Source organism: Phoca vitulina, unplaced genomic scaffold, assembly GCF_004348235.1.
Source record: "Phoca vitulina isolate PV1807 unplaced genomic scaffold, GSC_HSeal_1.0 scaffold40, whole genome shotgun sequence".
Lineage (NCBI taxonomy): Eukaryota > Metazoa > Chordata > Mammalia > Carnivora > Phocidae > Phoca > Phoca vitulina.
In genome coordinates, this window is record NW_022589743.1 from 4,641,453 (window position 1) to 4,658,974 (window position 17,522).

At 62.0% G+C, this 17,522-nt stretch overlaps 2 protein-coding genes and 2 long non-coding RNA genes across 28 annotated transcripts in view; 2 read left to right on the forward strand and 2 right to left on the reverse strand.

The window, feature by feature from the left end:
• Positions 1–1,182: 1,182 nt before the first annotated feature.
• On the forward strand, positions 1,183–9,323 carry SPATA20 (spermatogenesis associated 20). Its single transcript, XM_032428583.1, has 16 exons — positions 1,183–1,290; positions 2,246–2,425; positions 2,554–2,618; positions 2,757–2,911; positions 2,995–3,138; positions 3,248–3,449; positions 3,829–3,959; positions 4,059–4,163; positions 4,394–4,468; positions 4,566–4,775; positions 4,859–5,051; positions 5,356–5,524; positions 5,803–6,014; positions 7,357–7,556; positions 8,415–8,495; positions 8,667–9,323. Exons 1-16 carry the CDS (start codon positions 1,214–1,216, stop codon positions 8,835–8,837), a joined length of 2,370 nt encoding a protein of 789 aa, XP_032284474.1. The 5' UTR covers positions 1,183–1,213; the 3' UTR covers positions 8,838–9,323.
• Positions 1,459–2,852, reverse strand: LOC116647314. The gene is made up of 3 exons (XR_004302321.1): positions 2,770–2,852; positions 2,233–2,304; positions 1,459–1,912 (listed from the first exon to the last, which is right to left on the reverse strand). It is a non-coding gene; the product is annotated as an uncharacterized LOC116647314 (long non-coding RNA).
• Positions 5,985–14,709, reverse strand: LOC116647315. The gene is made up of 3 exons (XR_004302322.1): positions 14,576–14,709; positions 11,992–12,129; positions 5,985–6,064 (listed from the first exon to the last, which is right to left on the reverse strand). It is a non-coding gene; the product is annotated as an uncharacterized LOC116647315 (long non-coding RNA).
• CACNA1G (calcium voltage-gated channel subunit alpha1 G) overlaps positions 13,695–17,522 on the forward strand; it is a 61,706-nt gene continuing 57,878 nt past the window's right edge. For 23 of the 25 annotated variants that reach the window (XM_032428554.1, XM_032428565.1, XM_032428559.1 and 20 more), the window contains exon 1: positions 13,695–14,358. In XM_032428554.1, coding sequence (XP_032284445.1) covers positions 14,120–14,358 — 239 coding nt within the window. In that variant the 5' untranslated portion in view covers positions 13,695–14,119. The remainder of the gene's footprint in view (positions 14,359–17,522) is intronic. The other 2 variants (XM_032428580.1, XM_032428581.1) reach the window with 1 other exon arrangement.

Here is a 17,522-nt window from a genome sequence, read left to right on the forward strand (position 1 = left end):
CTCACTGCCAATCCTGAGGATGTCTCCTCTACAGGCCTCAAGACCTTCTCATGACCTCCACCTCCACCATCTCCCCTGGGTCCTGCCAGGGTCTCCTAACCAATCCTGTTTCCACTCATGCCCCTTTCCAGTCCATTCTCCACTAGGAAGCCAGAGGGACCTTTCCAATGTGCAGGGTCACTCCCCTGACCAGAGCCCTTCAATATCTTTCTTCTCTCATAACCAAAACTCCTAACTCACAGCTCCTGAGTCCCGCCAGGACCTGGAGGCTTGCCCTCCTCCAAACTCACAATGTCATCTCTCCTATCTCTCTTCCCTTTGCTCTCTGCCCTGCAGCCATGCCTGCCTTCCCCAGTTCCTCAGCTCTGACTCACTGCTATGCCACAGGGCCTTTGCACATCGGTTTCTCTTGCTTCCCCAGCACTCCCCCCACACCGTCTCCGGACCCCATCCTCTTGTTGTTCTTCCATGGCTGCTACCAAATGTGATTTCCTTGGGGAAGCCTCTCCTGCCTCGCCTCTCCCACCAGACCAGGCTCCTTTTTATATGAGAAGTCATGGCACTTGTTACAGTGGGTGGTCCTACAGTCATGTGTGTGGCTGTCAGAATTAACTTCTGGCTCCTTCAACAGACTGAGCAACCCAGGGGCAGGAGCCTGGTCTCTCGCCGCCCACCGCTGTACCTAAGCAGAGTGCCTGGCAGGCAGTAGGCACTCAAGAAATATCGGCTGAATGTAGCAAATGAGACAAGTGTGTAAAGTACATGATAGGACACAATGTTGGCTCATCGTTATTATTCAGGGACGCCTTGGGAGTGGGTGGGATTTGCTCAGAACCTTGAGATGGAGCGTATTTGGCCAGGTGGGTCTGGACCAGGTTGGACAAAATGACCTGAGGCTCTGGCATCCCACGGCTCTGACATCCTCCCAACCCTCCATGGTCTTCCCACGAGGGTGATCCTCCCGCAGGTAGCTGAGTCGGCCGATTTCGTGCACAGACGCGCGTCCTCCCAAGCCCGGGCTGCCCGGGCTGCCATCCCACGCTCGGCCAGCAGGCGGCGCGCGGAGACCAGCCTCGCGGCGGCCGGGACTCTCGGCGAAGACCCGCCCGAGGCTCGGGGGCGGGGCGGGGGGGGGGTTGCCCTGGCCCGCCCCTCGCAGCCTGCGGGCCTCCCTCTACCGGCCGCAGCGTGCCGGCCTCGGCCGCTGGCAGCCATGCTGGGCGCACGGGCCTGGCTGGGCCGCGGCCTCCTGCTGCCCCGCTCCGGGTCCGGCCTCGCCGCGAGCCGCAGGTACAGGCGCGTGAGTGGGCTGCTGCGGCGCGCCCTGCGCCCGAGGGGTCCCGGGACCGGTCGTCACTGCGCTGGTCCCCAGTGCCTGCCCGGCCACCCCTCCTGCCTCCTCCCCACGCCAGTCTGCTTCCGAGACCTGGTCCAGGCAGTAACGGCCTCCCCCCGCCCCCCTCCGTCTCCCCGTCCCTTCCTGCTGCAGGGCTAGCTCCCCGGGGACTCTCCTGACACCACCTCCAGGAAGCCTTCCTTGAACCCCAATGCTGGGCCTAGGGTCCTTATCCAGCGGCACCCTGGACTGACCTGTTACAGCCCTATGGCTGCAGGGGCCTGTCATTTAGGTCTGCCCTGCGGCGCCAGCCTCCCAGGCTGAGCCCCGCGAGATCTGAGCCAGTTTCTGACTCCCTGGGCAGCCTGCGGGTCTGGCCTCATGGAAGTGCCCAGGGGTGGATGTTGAGCGAGAAGGTCCCCATTGTCGATTTTCCTCTCGTTGCCCCTCACCCGGTCCAGTCCCAGATCCGTTCTTGCCCTGTCCAGCCACCAGCAGCAGGCAGCCTCCTGCCCAGATCACCAGCCCAGGCCTGCCGCAGAGATGCGTCCAGCACAGCCATCATGGGGAGGGGCCCTGTTGGGGGGGAAAGAATGGAGACTGAAGGGCCATTCTGCCCATTGTGACTCACCCTGACCTCACAGTCATCATCCTTCCCAGCGCCAGGTCTGAGAGGTTGGGGGAGACTAACCTGGCAGGGAGCCCCCAATGAGCCACCTTCCTTCACCCCCCCAAAAACACAAGGGGGAGCACAAAGGCCACGGTCTCCCCCGTGGTTCAGAAAGGTGGGTTGGGCTGGGAGCAGGAGGTTCCAGGAGAGGGGCCAGAGGGCAGGGTGGGCTAGTATGGGCCTCTGGGGTAGGCCCGGGGAGGGGGGAACCCCTCACTTGACCCACCTGCCCACGCCAGGGGTAGCTCCTCCCGGGACAAGGACCGAAGTGTGACGGTCAGCGGTACAGTGCCCATGCCTGTTGGAGGGAAGGGAAGCCGGACCAGCTGCTCCCCATCCACACTCCAGAAGGTTCCCAACCGCCTGATCAATGAGAAGTCACCATACCTCCTGCAACATGCTTACAACCCTGTGGACTGGTGAGGACCACTCCTGATGCCCTTTCCCCTGTGGGGCGGGGGGTGGGGGGGAGCAGCTGGGCTCTCAGCCCCTCCTGTACGCCCCCATCCTGGGGCTAGTGAGTGATGCCCAACCCTGCCGGGCCTAGGTACCCCTGGGGACAGGAAGCCTTTGACAAGGCCAAGAAAGAAAACAAGCCAATTTTCCTTTCAGGTAACGTAGCCACCTTCCCTGGGATGGGAGGAAGGGAGCGGTATTGGATAGGGGAAGCGTCCTGTGGGTCTGGGGCCTCCCAGGAAACCTCCAACCAGTCACTGGTACCCCTCCCGGCCCACCATGGCCCCATTCCAGTGGGGTACTCCACCTGCCACTGGTGCCACATGATGGAGGAGGAATCCTTCCAGAATGAGGAGATCGGCCGCCTGCTCAGCGAGGACTTCGTCAGCGTGAAGGTTGACCGGGAGGAGCGGCCGGATGTGGACAAGGTGTATATGACCTTCGTGCAAGTAAGCAGTCTTCCTGTGTATTGGACGGGGGGTTATCCATGCACAGGGGGCCGCTCCCCTCACCCTCGCCCTCTCTCTGCCAGGCCACCAGCAGTGGTGGGGGCTGGCCCATGAACGTGTGGTTGACTCCCAACCTCCAGCCCTTTGTGGGGGGCACCTATTTTCCCCCTGAGGATGGCTTGACCCGAGTTGGCTTCCGCACGGTGTTGCTGAGGATCCGGGAGCAGGTGGGTGTGCTCCCGGGGAGTGGAGAGGGGTGGGGACTGGGGGGGGGAGGTCAAGGGCGAGGGGCCCCCACCGTATGCTGACCTCCGGGTCCGCCCCTGCCTCCCACAGTGGAAACAGAACAAGAACACCTTGCTGGAGAACAGCCAGCGTGTCACCACAGCCCTGCTGGCCCGCTCAGAGATCAGCATGGGTGACCGACAGGTGCCCCCCTCCGCTGCCACCATGAACAGCCGCTGCTTCCAGCAGCTGGACGAGGGCTATGATGAGGAGTATGGTGGCTTCGCGGAGGCCCCCAAGTTCCCCACGCCGGGTCTGTGCCCCCCCAATGCGTGTCCCACCCCCCATCCCAGCCCTCTGATGCCTGTCTGGCCCATCTTTTCTGACCGTTGGCTGGGTCATTAAGCACCTGCTCTCCTGACTGGCCAGTGAGCTCCTTCCCCCCACCTGCCAGGAGCTCTCTCGTGAAGACCTGACTTCTGGTCTGAGCGGCAACCCCATGACACTGACCTGGGTAATGATGTTCTGTCCTCTGTGTTGACCGTTGACCTCCTAACCTCCAGGGTGTCCCGGGAGACAGCCTGTTGAGTGAACTCCTAACCCCAGCCTGGCCAAAGGCCTCCCGATCACCCAGATCTCTGCCCCCCCGTGTCCCCCATGCTCTCACCCAAGTGCTCTTGGTGCCCCCACAGTGATCCTGAACTTCCTGTTCTCCTACTGGCTCAGCCATCGACTAACCCAGGATGGCTCTCGGGCCCAACAGATGGCCTTGCACACCCTGAAAATGATGGCTAACGGGGGCATCCGAGACCACGTGGGACAGGTGAGGGGGATTAGGCATTCCCTGGAGGGGGCAGCCGGAGGCAGGGGGTTGGGACAGAGGCTGGGGTCGGCCTCCAGCCCCATGTCCTCCCTGGCACAGGGTTTCCACCGCTACTCCACGGACCGCCAGTGGCACATCCCGCACTTCGAGAAGATGCTGTACGACCAGGCACAGCTCGCGGTGGCCTATTCACAGGCCTTCCAGGTGACCCCTGAACCCGGCCCAGGGCAGACACTTAGCCTGTCCACCTACCTCTGGCTGCCTCTCTAGGGCTTTCTTGGGGACTTGTGCCCCCTCCCCCCTTAACTTCACCCCTGATCCCCTCCTATATGCCCAGGCTCCCTCCCCACCCTCCTGGGAGAATGCTGACTGCCCTCTCTGTACCTAGGCCATCCCAGAGACCTCTGTTTACAGTCTCCTTCCTCCCGTCTCAGATCTCTGGTGACGAGTTCTACTCCGACGTTGCCAAAGGCATCCTGCAGTACGTGGCTCGGAACCTGAGTCATCGGGTGTGTGTCCACTGAGGCAGGCGGGCCTGGCTGCGGGAGGGCTTGGGTCCTCCGCTGCCCTGAAAGTTGGGGCCAGCAAACTCTCCTCTCCTCACAGTCTGGAGGCTTCTATAGCGCAGAGGACGCAGACTCACCCCCAGAGCGGGGCATGCGGCCCAAAGAGGGTGCCTTCTATGTGTGGACGGTCAAAGAGGTCCAGCAGCTCCTTCCTGATTCTGTGCTGGGTGCCACTGAGCCCCTGACCTCGGGCCAGCTCCTCATGAAGCACTACGGGCTCACGGAGGCCGGCAATATCAGCCCCAGTCAGGTGAGGATGCTCGGGGACAAGGGAGGGGTCCTGAGGCCCAGCAAGTGAAGGGACTCCCTCTCACAAAGGGCTGTTTTCCTCAGGACCCCAAGGGGGAGCTGCAGGGCCAGAATGTGCTGACTGTCCGGTATTCACTGGAACTGACCGCTGCCCGCTTTGGCCTGGACGTGGATGCTGTCCGGACCTTGCTCAACACGGGGCTGGAGAAGCTCTTTCAGGCCCGGAAACATCGGCCGAAGCCACATCTGGACAGCAAGATGCTGGCCGCCTGGAACGGTGGGGCAGCCGGGCCTGACGCCTGATCCCATTTACAGACTTACCCTTCGCGAGGCCCCTTCTATACGTCAGGCACCTGCTAGATATCAGTTCTCCCTTTATCCGGTTTATCATCCCCAATTTACAGATAAGCCAACCGAGGCTTAAAGAGCTTAAGTGACCCACCCCAGGTCACGCACAGGGGTCAGAAGCTCTCACCCCATTGCTCCAGAGAGGTGTCAGGGCTTGGGGGGGGTTGGCAAGGCGGACATGCCTGGAAGGGCCCGGCTCGCTTCTCATGACCACCAGTGTCTCCTCCCTCCAGGACTGATGGTGTCTGGCTACGCTGTGACTGGGGCCGTCCTGGGCCTGGAGAGGCTGATCACCCATGCCATCAATGGTGCCAAGTTCCTGAAGAGGCATATGTTTGACGTGGCCAGTGGCCGCCTGATGCGGACGTGTTATGCGGGCCCCGGGGGAACCGTAGAGCACAGGTCAGGGGCGGGGCGGCCTCGGAAGCCTTGTCTCCCTGGGCGTCCCAGGCCCATCTCTGCCCCTCTCCCTACCTCCTGGTAGGCTCCAATCCCAGCTCTGCTGTCCGCTCACTGTGAGCTCTTAACTTCCTTGGGCCCGGTTACCCACCCCGGGAAATGGGCTAAACGTACCCACCGAAGAGTACCGGCAAAGGGTGCCGGCAAAGGGCCTCCTCTGGGAAAGCCGCTCTCTCCCGGGTCCTGTCTCCAGCTCCTTCCCTAATGCCTTGTCCCCCCAGCAACCCACCCTGCTGGGGCTTCCTGGAGGACTACGCCTTCGTAGTGCGGGGCCTTCTGGATCTGTACGAGGCCTCGCAGGAGAGCTCCTGGCTCGAGTGGGCTCTGCGGCTGCAAGACACGCAGGACAGGCTTTTCTGGGACTCCCGAGGTAGCGGCTACTTCTGCAGTGAGGCCGAGCTGGGGGCTGGTCTGCCCCTGCGTCTGAAGGACGGTCAGTGGTGGGCTGGAGCTGACGTGGGCCCAGTTAGGGCTTGGTTTTCCCTGAGGGAGGCATAAGTGGAGTGTAATGGTAAAGAGCCAGCATGGGTTCGCGTCGCCACCGCTTATAACCAATTGACTTGGAGTTGGTCTCGTTATATTCCAGATCGTCAGTTTCTTAATACGTGAAACAGCGCTAACGTTGGTACGAACTCACAGGGTAGACGTAGAGACGAATTTAGCTATTTGGTGGAACAGGCTGGGTGGCAGTAACTGGAGTGCCTGGAGTCACATATCACACGAGGCTATAACCCTCACGAAATACAGTGTAGCAGGGGAAACAGCTAACAAACAGTAGTGACTAGTACAAGAGTGTGTGCGTGCAATGTGAGTGCCATCAAGAGGTAGGCGCCCGGCCCCTTCTGTTTTAGTACGGCTCACCATCACCTGACGCGTCTGGTCTGTTCACGGTCTCTCTCCCCCAACTCAAATGTAAGCATCTCGGGAGCAAGACTTCCTTTTCCTTCTACGTTCCCAGAGTCTAGCGTAGGCCCAGCACATAGCAGGTGCTCCATAAATGTTAGGTGAAGGAATGAAAGGACCTTGAGAGAGGACAACAGCGGGGCCCAACTCAGCTAGGGGGAGGTCCGATCAAACCGGGGACAGGCGTCATTTAGCCAAGAGTTAGGAGGAGCCTGGAGGATGGAGGATGGGGCCGAGGCCAGAGGAGGGGAGGCGCCCACGTGGGCAAAGCTGGATCTCTGCAGGGTCTTACAGGCATGGCAAGGAGTGGAAATCTCTGACGGGTTTTCAGTAGGTTGTGATCTGGTCCAGTTAGGTCTAGGAATGTCATTCTGACTGAAGGTGGACAAGGGACCTTCAAAAGGGAGCAGAAGAAACCGGGTGACCAGTTAGGAGGCTGTTAGTGGCATTCAGTCCCGGTGAGGGCTGGCCACAGACAAGCTAGAAGTATGAGATGGGGAGAAGTGGTGGGATTTAGGTCTACTCTGGCAACAGACCCAGTAGACTCTGGGTGGATTAGAAGTGGGGGAGGGGGAGGGGCAAGGATGGTGGCACTCTGGTTCCAGCAGCTGGGTGGCTGGATTGAGGAGTCCACAATGAGATGGGGGAGCTGGGGGACCAAAAGTTCACCCTGGGGCAAATGGCTGAGAGAGCAAAAGATCAGCAACTGTTGGTGCTCGCCTTACCATCAGAGCTGGGGCAGGATTGGGCAGGGGGGGGGGGGGGGGGGGGACTTTTTTCTATCCCATCCCCATCCCCCACAACTTTGGCCACAGTCCTGGGCAGGGTCCCGGGACCCAGTGAGCCTCCCTCACCGCCCCTTCCCCCTGCAGACCAGGATGGCGCGGAGCCCAGTGCCAACTCCGTGTCAGCCCACAACCTGCTTCGGCTGCACGGTTTTACGGGGCACAAAGACTGGATGGACAAGTGTGTGTGCCTGTTGACCGCCTTCTCTGAGCGCATGCGCCGTGTCCCCGTGGCTTTGCCCGAGATGGTCCGCGCCCTCTCAGCCCATCAGCAGACCCTCAAGCAGGTGGGGGGGGCGGCGAGGGCACTGGCGCTGGGACCCTGGGTGGGAGGGGATCTGGGGCTGCCGTGGGGGATGGGGACAAGGGGTGGGGCTCCTGGAGCCGTCCCCCGGAGCTCAGGTCTGTGAGTGTGTGGCCGTCTAGGAGTGTAGTGCAGGTGTCTTCATGGGGATGTCCATCTGAGCTGCTCTACGCAGCGGCGGTACCTGAGTGAGTGTGCAGCTGAGGGGCCAGGCCTCTGGCTTGGGCAAGTGCCTGTCTGAACACCTGTTACTGGGGCTCTCAGCACAGGGAGGGCGGGAGGCAGGGGCTAAATATGGGTCCCTGGGGCTGGTCAAGTGTTTCTCCGTAGGTCTCTGTGTGTCTGTGTAGTTGGGTCGGCCAGTGTGTGCAAGTCCCTGTTTGCATTTTTGCTGCGTGTGCACATCTAGATGTGTGTGGCCCTGGAGGCGTGTGACTGTGTGCGCGGGTCTGCTGAGCACGTGCTGGTGAGCGTTCACCGGTCCGCGTTTGCCTGGCTGCGTGTGCACGCCCCGTGTTCAGGTTACAGCTGCACGTCTGCCTGCCTGTCTCTGTGCGTATGTGTGTGTGTTGTGTGTTGCTGTCTGCGCCTCTGGGTGCGTCTCCCTGCCACTGTGTGGGACACCGTCACTTTGTGTGTTCCCGGGCATGTGTGTCCACGTCCCCACTTGCTGAGCTTGCATCTGAGGCAGCCTCCTGGCAGCTGGTCTGGAGGAGGCTAAGCCAAGTCTGTGTTCCTTCCTGGGGCTATAGTGCGGAGTGGAGGGAGGATGGGGAACCCCTGGGGGGTCTGGTCCAGCTCCCTGCACCTGACCCTGGAGTCACCCTTCTGTTCTGGCCAGATCGTGATCTGCGGAGACCCCCAGGCCAAGGACACCAAGGCTCTGTTGCAGTGTGTGCACTCCATCTACATCCCTAACAAGGTTAGAGTCTGTGAGCCCGGCACCCCCCCCACCTCCCCTGCCCAGCCCCGCCCCCCGCACCTCTCCACCATCCCCTCCTCTGGAGGCCTGGGAGTGGAAAGCCACCGTGGGCCCCGCCAGTGTCCCAGCACCCCCCGCCCCCGGTGACCGTCTACTCTGCTGCTCCCACAGGTGCTGATCCTGGCCAATGGGGACCCGTCCAGCTTCCTGTCCCGCCAGCTGCCCTTCCTCAGCACCCTGCGGCGGCTGGAAGACCGGGCCACGGCCTACGTGTGTGAGGACCAAGCCTGCTCGATGCCTGTCACGGAGCCCTGCGACTTACGGAAACTGTTACACCCATGACTGCCTCAGCCGCCTCCGGTGGGGGCAGGACGCCCAGCTTCCCAGCTGGCCAGAGACCCAGGCCCAGTAGCGCCCTGCGCACGCTGTGGCCATCCTTGGGCACCCTGTCACCGGGTGCCCTTGGCCATCCTTGCCGCTCCCCCCATGGGCACCCACTCACCCTGGAATAAACCTAACAGCGTCCCGCGGGAACCTTGGGGTCTCTGCCTTGCTGGTGGGAGGGGTGCGCCTCTCACTGACCCCTCTGCCTTCTCCAGGCACGCTGCCCCAGTCCATGGTCATTGCAGCTCAAGTGAAACTCAGGGCAGGGGGCCCGTAATGACCACCAGCTTTCACACAAACCAGTCCAAGGACGGTTCTCTGTCATTTGGAACATCTGTTGGGTTGGAAGTCCTTCTCCAAATCTGAGTCCTTCCTGCTGCAGGGAAAGCTGGTACTTTTCTGTGACCACCTCCTGTCCCTTTGGATGCTCGCAAGTCCCGCCCTTGGCATTCGCATCTTCACAGACCCTAGAAACCCCATCTAGCTTCCACCTCGGGGAAGGCACTGGGAAGCATGCTTCGGGGATGGCAGGTGTAGTGGGCTGGGGCTGACCGGCGGGGAACAGGGAAGGAGCTGTCTCCCTCCCCACAGCCTTCAGGGGTCTGCTGGGCCTGGGCCCCCTCACAGCCCCAGAGCCAAGCAGTACAGACAGCCGGAAGAGGCTGCTAGAGATGAGAGTCGAATGGGGCCACTGCTTGTGGGGACGACAGCAGGGGGGAGGAGTGGGAGATTGGACTGTCACTGTAGGGTCTGCACATGGTCACACCCAGCCACACACTTTGACTAGGCAGCTGGGCCCTCGGTGCAAGCCACCGTCCCATCTGGAGGGGATTAGGGCTCCGGCCAACAAGGTCAGGTGGCCCTTTTCTGGCTGGAGCCTGCTCAGCCTCAGGCAGGAAGTCTGAGGCTTGGGCAAGTGGAGCCGGGTCTGGGGGGGGGGCAGTGAGCGGGGAGGGGGGAGCTGGTGAAGCACAGGTGGCCTTTTTGGCAGCGTCAGCCCTGGCTCTGGAAAGTCTAGGCAGTTTGCAAAACCCTCTGTCTCCGTCTCACTGACCCTCACGAATGAGGTGACAAGGCAGGTACATCTGGCCGCCTATGGATAGATACTCAAGGCCCAGAGAGGGTCAGAGACTGGCCCGAGACCACTCAGCACATCTGGTTCTTTCCACGGTCTTCAGGGGACAATAAAAACCGCTGAGCCTTCCTCTTCCCCCCCCTCCCAGGAGGTATAGGCGCGGCTGTGAAAGGGGGTGCATTTGGTGTCTCCTACCCCTCTCTAGCCAGTCTTCCCTCTGCTGTGTCCTCTTTCCCTTCCCCTGGTACCAGGCATGCGCTCGACAAAGGGATTTTGTAAGTTCAAAGGAAGGAGTTAGGGCCTTAACGGGTTAGGCTTCCGGGAGAGCTAGCATTTTCTGACTAGGGCAAGGCTGAACATCCGGCTTGCTCAGATAGGGGCTCTTACGTCCGCTGCCCCTCTTCCCTTGGCCGGCCCCTCTTGGGTGCGCTCTCTGCTTTACCAGCAGGGCTGTCCCAGAGGAGCTGGGGGCCAGCGCCAGGGGACACGGGACCTCACAGCTGGAGAAGTCACTTCACTAAGTTCATCGGTCTGAGCCTCAGTCGTCTTATCTAAAAAATGGGACAACCACCACCCAACTCCCAAGGCTGCGAGGTGACGACATGGGATGATGTATCATCGCTGAGCGGAGAGCCTCACAGATGGGAAGATCGTCTCAGTTCCTGAGGGAGCCAGCCAGGCTGTGCGGGAGGTGTAAAGGGGAGAGGGTTGGAGGGGGCTGAAGGGGCTGGCAGAGCAGGTCCTATGTGAAGGCTCTCCCTCAAACCCCGAAATCACCTTAGGCCTGACTTCTTTGTTAGGAAACTGAGGCCCAAGGAACTTCCTGTGCCTCATTCTCCTCCCTGCCTGAGGTTACTCATTCGTCTAACAAAGATTTATGAAGTACAGACTACGTGCCAAGCTGGACCGGACTAGGCTCTGGTGAGCAAAATGGACGTAACCCTTGCCCTGAGGGAACAGAGAGCCTAGAGGGGCAGACAATCATTTCGTGACTACACACCTTAACATCAAGTGCTATGAGGGTCCAGATTCTTGTCTGGCTCAGGACAGTGTCCTCAGCATGTTGACACATGGTAGGTACCACGGTACTTGCTGAAAAAGGGCGCTCTGAGGGGGTGATGGCAGGGCCGAGGCTTGGAGGGTGGGAGTTAAAGATGGTTTCACCCCTCCTTTTGCCTTCTCTGTAGGTCCTGCCTCCTTCCTCCCCTTCCCCCCTCAGGCGAAGAGAGCATCTCTGACTGGATGTCAGAGTCTTCCGGTGCCCCCCGCCCAGGGATCAGGATACCTTAGGTGGCAGGTCACCCCAGGTCCTGAGGCCAGGGGAGTAAATGTGTGTCTGCCCCACACCCTGCTCCCTCTCCGGGTATGTTCTAGAACAGAGTTCAGCTCAGAGACAGAGGTGGCCTGGATGACGGATGGAGGTGTAGGGCCTGCTGACCACCAGGAAACCTGACCACTGGGCTGGGCGAGCCTTTCTGGGCTCGTTGTCCCCTCTGCAAAGAGGGTATGATTAAAGTCGCTACCTCCTGGTGTCAGCCCTGGGGCTTTTTGACCCTATTGGGGAAGGGCAGCCCGACTAGGCAGACTGCCACCTGCGGGAGGGAGGAAGGTGTCAGACACGTGGAGTGAACCAGAAATAGGCCCCTCTCCCAGAAGACCGCTGAGAGTTCAAGCCTGGCAGGGCACACGCGGAATGAGAGCAGAGACTCCCGCCAGGAGGGAAAGGCACTTAAGGGATCGGCTCATTAGCATGAAATGCAAACGAGCTCGGCCTCATTTGCACAACTCGGTGCCCGGATTCGGCGAAAGGGCAACCCGGGAGGCTGCAGCGGCGTGGCCCTCCCCTCTGCACTCCCTGCAACGCGCCCTCCAGGGAGCTGAGACACCCACCCCAGGCGGCCGGAGGCGCGCGGGGGCTGCGCGGGTGGCGCAGCCTTGGAAGTTGGGGAGGGGGGCGGGGGCGGGAGGTCACCCTGCCTCCACCTCTCCGCAGTGGCGTCAGCGCCCCGTGAGTCTCAGGACAAAGAATTGACTGACCTGCTTGGTTCCGCCGCCGTGTCTACCTTCCCAGAGGTGGGAAGCGCTCCCCGACGTCTAATGCTCGATGCCCTCCGCGCCCCACTTCACTCCAGCGCCCAGCACTCCCGCGGCGCTCTGCTCCCGGGCACCTGCAGCCTGTGGGGCGGCGGTGGGAGAGGGCTGGAGCTGACTGAGCCCGGGGACTCGGGGAGGTGGGGCGCGGCGAGACCCGGCTGTGCACGTGCGTGTGCGCTCACGGAGAGCCGCAGACCCTGGAGGACCCGCTCCGGGTAGAGCGGAGGTGTGCAGACAGCCTCCCGGCCATACTGGAACTCCAGAGGGGAAAACTGAGGCACGGAGTGGGGGGAGGGGGGGTTGGTGAGACTTTGCAGGTCAAGACTCAGAAAGCCCGGCTCCGTGCTTCCACCCCCTCTCACACACTCGAGGCCCCTGCAGGTCCCTTCGCGGGAGCCTCTCTCTGCTCCTCAGCTGCTCTGGGGGACCTGGACCCTGGGACCGGCATGACCTGTCGGAGGCCACGTGTTCAAGCGCGAAGCCCCTGCGGGAGACCACAGCCTTCAAAGGATCTCTAGGGGCAGAGGGGATGAAGCTCAGGACTGTTGACGTGAGGTCAGGGTCGGCGGGTCAGGGTTAGAAGGTCAGGGTCAAAGTCTCAGAAGTGGACCTGGGAGAGGGGTCTACAAGACCAAGAGGTTGCTGGAAACCACGCCCAGACCTTGCTCGCCCGGGACTTCCCTTCGCTCCGCCCATTTCCCCCCAGACCGCCCCCCCTCCAACCTGAAGCCCTACCCCGGGGACATCCTGCTCCGCTCCTCCCCTTCTTCGGTCCTGCTCCCAGGTTCGACTCCAGGGTGGGCGACTGATCAGGTGGAGACCCAGGATTTCGCTCTGGGATCCTGGTCACACCCCACAGCCCGGCTGCCAGCCTCTCTTCTTCTCCAGGCCCGCCCAGAGCTGAGCCCCACCCTACGGCTGTGGTCCAATTTTAGGGGTCGTGGATAAAGGATGCCCCGGGGCCCGCAGCGCTATCCCAGGACCCGGCGCCGAATACTCTGATTCCCCGGGGCTCCCTCCAGGGGAGTCCCAGAGACCCCAGCGGCCAATAGGAAAGTGGGTTCGGTCTGGGTAGCCGTCTAATTGGCTCTGGCCTTCGGGAGCGGACCCAGGGGCAAGGGGAGGGGAGAGGGGCGGTCCTGGGCTTCGGGGTGGAAACCGGATTCCAGCTGTGGTTCTCTCCCCCGGCGGCCCCGCCCGCTCTGCCACGGCGGCCCGCCAATGGGCGCGCGGCTCGGGGCCGGCGGCGCGCGGGGATTGGTCGCGAGGCTGGCTGGGGAGAGGCGGGGCCGAGGCTTGAAGTTCGAGTGAGGGATCCAGCTGTGGTGTGCGCCGGGCTCCTCGCCGCCGCTTTCGCTTGCTCGCTCCGCGTCTCGGCCGGAGGAGGAGGCAGTGGCGCCGGCGACAGCTACGGCAGCGGCAGCCACCGCGGCGGCTGCGGCGGCGGCATCTCCGCCTCCACCCCCGCCCGGGACGGCCCCCCACCGTCTCCCCGCCCCTCCCGGACCGTGAGCCCGCCGCGGGGCGGAGGAAGGAGCCGCCCCCCACCCCCTCCAAACCCACCCCCAAAGAGATCCCTCCTCCCCTCCCCCCGCCGCCGCTGGCGCGGAGCCGGGACGATGCTGACCCCTTAGATCCTGCTCCAGCTGCGCCGCGGGAAGAGGGGGCGCCCCTCCCCCGTATCCCCCGCGCTCTGACCCCCTTCTCTCTCCCCCTCTCCCGGCCGCTTCGCCGAAGGTAGCGCCGAATCGGGCGACCGGAGCCTGGGCGCGAAGCGAAGAAGCCGGAACAAAGTGAGGGGGAGCCGGCCGGCTGGCCCGGGGGGCCCCAGGAGCCCTGGGGAAGCGGGACTCGCGCCGGGCGGGGCTTCCCTGCGACCCGGCGCCCCGCGGGCAGCATGCCCCTGCGGGCAGGGGGAGCTGGGCTGAACTGGCCCTCCCGGGGGCTCAGCCTGCGCCCTAGAGCCCCCCAGATGCGCCCCCGCCGGGGCCCCCCGGTGGCGTGAGGACACCTCCTCTGAGGGGCGCCGCTCGCCCCTCTCGAGACCGCCCGGGCCCCGGCTGGCCAGAGGATGGACGAGGAGGATGGAGCGGGCACCGAGGAGTCAGGACAGCCCCGGAGCTTCATGCGGCTCAACGACCTGTCGGGGGCCGGGGGCCGGCCGGGGCCGGGGTCGGCGGAAAAGGACCCGGGCAGCGCGGACTCCGAGGCGGAGGGGCTGCCGTACCCGGCGCTGGCCCCGGTGGTTTTCTTCTACTTGAGCCAGGACAGCCGCCCGCGGAGCTGGTGTCTCCGCACGGTCTGTAACCCATATCCTCCAGGGCACGACGGCCGGGCTGGGGGGTCCGCAGGGGGGCGGGCCGCGCCGCCGGAGGGGACCGAAAGCCAGGTGAGTCGGAGAAGTGAGCCTCGAAGGTGGGCATAGGAGAGGGGGGCTGCTAAGGGAGGGAGGGGGCTTCAGAGTGGGAGCAGAGACGCGAGCAGGTTTGTCTGATACCCCAGACGAGCCCCACCTCGGTACACACACCTCAGTCCTCCTTGGGGGGCTGGGATCCAGGCCAGGAAAAGAGAGGAGACGTGCCCCGCTGGTTTGTAGCTGGATGCTCTCCAGATGTGGGCAGGGGAGGGTCGTCATCCTCCAGATGTGGGAAGCTTCGGGAGCCTGGGAGCTCTACTCCGCCCGCCGCCCGTTAGCGAGCTGGGTTGGGTTTCCGAGTTTGGGGGGGTGGGGTAGGGAGGAAGCTGCGGGGACGGGGGAGGGGGGGCTGCGATCTCCTGGGTTTCCCTCCTGCCCCCGCTCCAAAGTTTGAGGTGGATTCTAGGGTCTGATCCCCACCCTCAACCTGGTCCTTGAGGCTGGGGTTTTTACTGACCCAGAGGGAGATGTTGGGGGGCGGGGACCAGGTCCTAACTCCCCCACCCCCACCCGCGGGTTGGAGGCACAACAAGGAGATTCCGGCGGCGGCTGATGTCAGGGGCGCAGAATGAGAACAAGATGTGGTGGTGAAGGGGAAGCTGTCTGCCCCCAGAGCTGGAGTAGAGACCCTTTCAGCTGGAGCCCACTGCCCGGTGCCTCCCTTCTTCCTAATTCTTCATTCAGCGCCGGGTGCTTTGTGTTGGGGTTGGGGAGTTTTGTGCTAGATTTTTGTCTTGTAGAGGGAAAGACTGTGGCGAGAGCTTTGGTCAGCGGGGGATGGGATTAAGCCGGTCCAAGTTATTACCCTGTCACAAATACAGAGTGCTCCCGCTTCTCGGCAGAGCAGGTATGGGAGACCGCAGCCTCCGAGAAAGTACTGGGGGAACAGTGAGGCTGTGAGCTGGTTGGCTAAGGAAGACTCGGGTCCAGCACCCCAGGGTCTACCCCTTGGCTGGGTTTGTGGAATGCAAGCCCCACAATCCGGAGAGATCCATTTGGCACTGCTCTCTATCCTCCTCCTGGTCTGGAGTGATAAGGGAGACCCCAGCCCCCTCAGCCCCCTGGCCTCTCCCCTTCAGCCCCTAGCACAAAGCGCCGCTTAACTAATGCAGGGCTCCCAGGCTCCGGGTGGGTCCCGTCACTGCCGGAAGGAAAGAGGGGGGGTGCACTGCCATCCCCAGGCTTGACAGCTTCTCCTGACTCCTTCCTCTCAGCTCAGAGGCTCTTTTGGACCAGGGTGGGAGACCTCAGATTTCCCTTGTAAACCCTAAGAGCCCAACCAGGACTCTGCTTTGAGGGAGGTGGGGGGAGCTTGGTGCCGCCCTCACTCTCCGCAGCTCTGCTGCGTCTAGTGCGCAAAGCAGGGATGTGAGCTTGGGTCCCCCCAACCCCCACCCTCTGCACCCCGCAGGTCTTTAGGAAGCTCCCCCCATTACACCCTCTCTCCATCCCTTACCCCTTCTTCCTTTCTCTCTGAGCTGCAGAAAGAGAGAGGTGGGGGGTCTCAGAGGGCTCTGACTCCCCTACTTCCGCACCCCTAGCCCCAGGCCCCTTTCTCCCTGGTTGAGATGGACATGGGGAACTAATGTCTGAGAAGATGGGTTCTGGGCTTCCCTCCTCTCTACCCCTAACCACCTACCCTCTCCATGAATGGTGAAAAGCCCCATCCCCCTCCCCTCCTCCTCGGGAGTCCAGGGGAAGTAGAAAGATCTTCTCTCCCCTTTCCCTCCCCCTCTAAAACAACCAGACCTCTCAGCCAGCATCTCCCCACCTGCCCTATCTCCAGGTGCTAGTGGACAGTCTGGGGGGCAGATTCCTTCCTTGAGGGGCTCTGGGAGGGAGCAAGTGGAGAGGGCTGGAATGAGGAAAGAGAGGTGGGACCCCAGTGCTCCTCTTGAGGATGGAGGAGCAGGCTTACATCTGGGGTGGTGGGAGTCTGGGGTGTGGGGCATTGGCATCACTAGGTCTAGACAAGTCGCTAAGCCTGGGTTGGCTGAGGATGGGTTGAGAACAGTTCCTTGGCCAAGGGGCTGCCTAAGCTGTGCCCCACGAATCCCATCACCCCTGAGCATCAAGGGAAACCTGTATTGTCATTGCCAGAGGGGCCTTGAGCTGACTCTTGGACTTCAGTCTTTCCCTTTCTCTCTTTTTGGTATCAGTGAAGCTTCCCATGGCTCTACAAGGTTCTCTGCACCTCTGGGTCTGAGGGACATAGGGACACCTCCCCCAATAACTGAAGCTAGTTGGATTTTTGTTGGCATTTTTCTCAGTCCCTCCTCCTTTAGCCGCTAACACACCAGGTTTCCTAGAGAGGAGATCTAGACCCAGGTAGGAAGTAGTGTGCTTGTGTGTGTGTGTGTGTGTGTGTGTGTGTGTGTATGGGGGAAGGGAGGGCAGCAAAAGGAAGAGAGGCTCAGAAGCGCATGTGCTGGTACTGGGAAGACCAGGGGTACTCACATCAGTAGGGCCCCCCTCCTCCCCGGTTATAGGAGAGCGAGTTGGACTTTCCAGTATGTGTTTCTTGAAGTGTGAGGGAGCGCTTGGCCCCTCCCGGGAAGGAGATCCTGAGCATTCCCTCTCCGGCTGTTGTGTCACATCTGGAAGTTTGTGTAGGAGTTTCTCCAAGCTCAGAGCCCAGCACAGCTTTTTCTCATTTGGAAATCACAGGCTGGCATTTGGGATGCCGAGAGGGGGAGTGGGAGGGGGGCCAGAGGGGGAGAAGGGAGCCTGCCAGGAGTAGGGGGAGGAGAAGGGGGAGGCCCGAAAGGCAGGAGCCCTAATGGCTTCCAGAAGTGAGTGTGAGCGTGTGACTGCGTCACTGTGTGTGCGTCTGGAGGGGAGGGGGCACCAGGAATTTCTGGAGTTTTCCTTGCCACTGTCCCAGTGCCCCAAGTTTGCCTGTTTCTCTTACCTAGGGAGAAATCTCCATTTTGGTCCTCAGAGGAAATGGGAGGGGGTGTTCTTCCTGTCTCCTCACCAATTCCCTCCTCTCATTTTAAAACCCAAGACTCTCCAGAGGGGATTCTGGGGAGGGCGGCTGGGGAATTGAACAGGACTG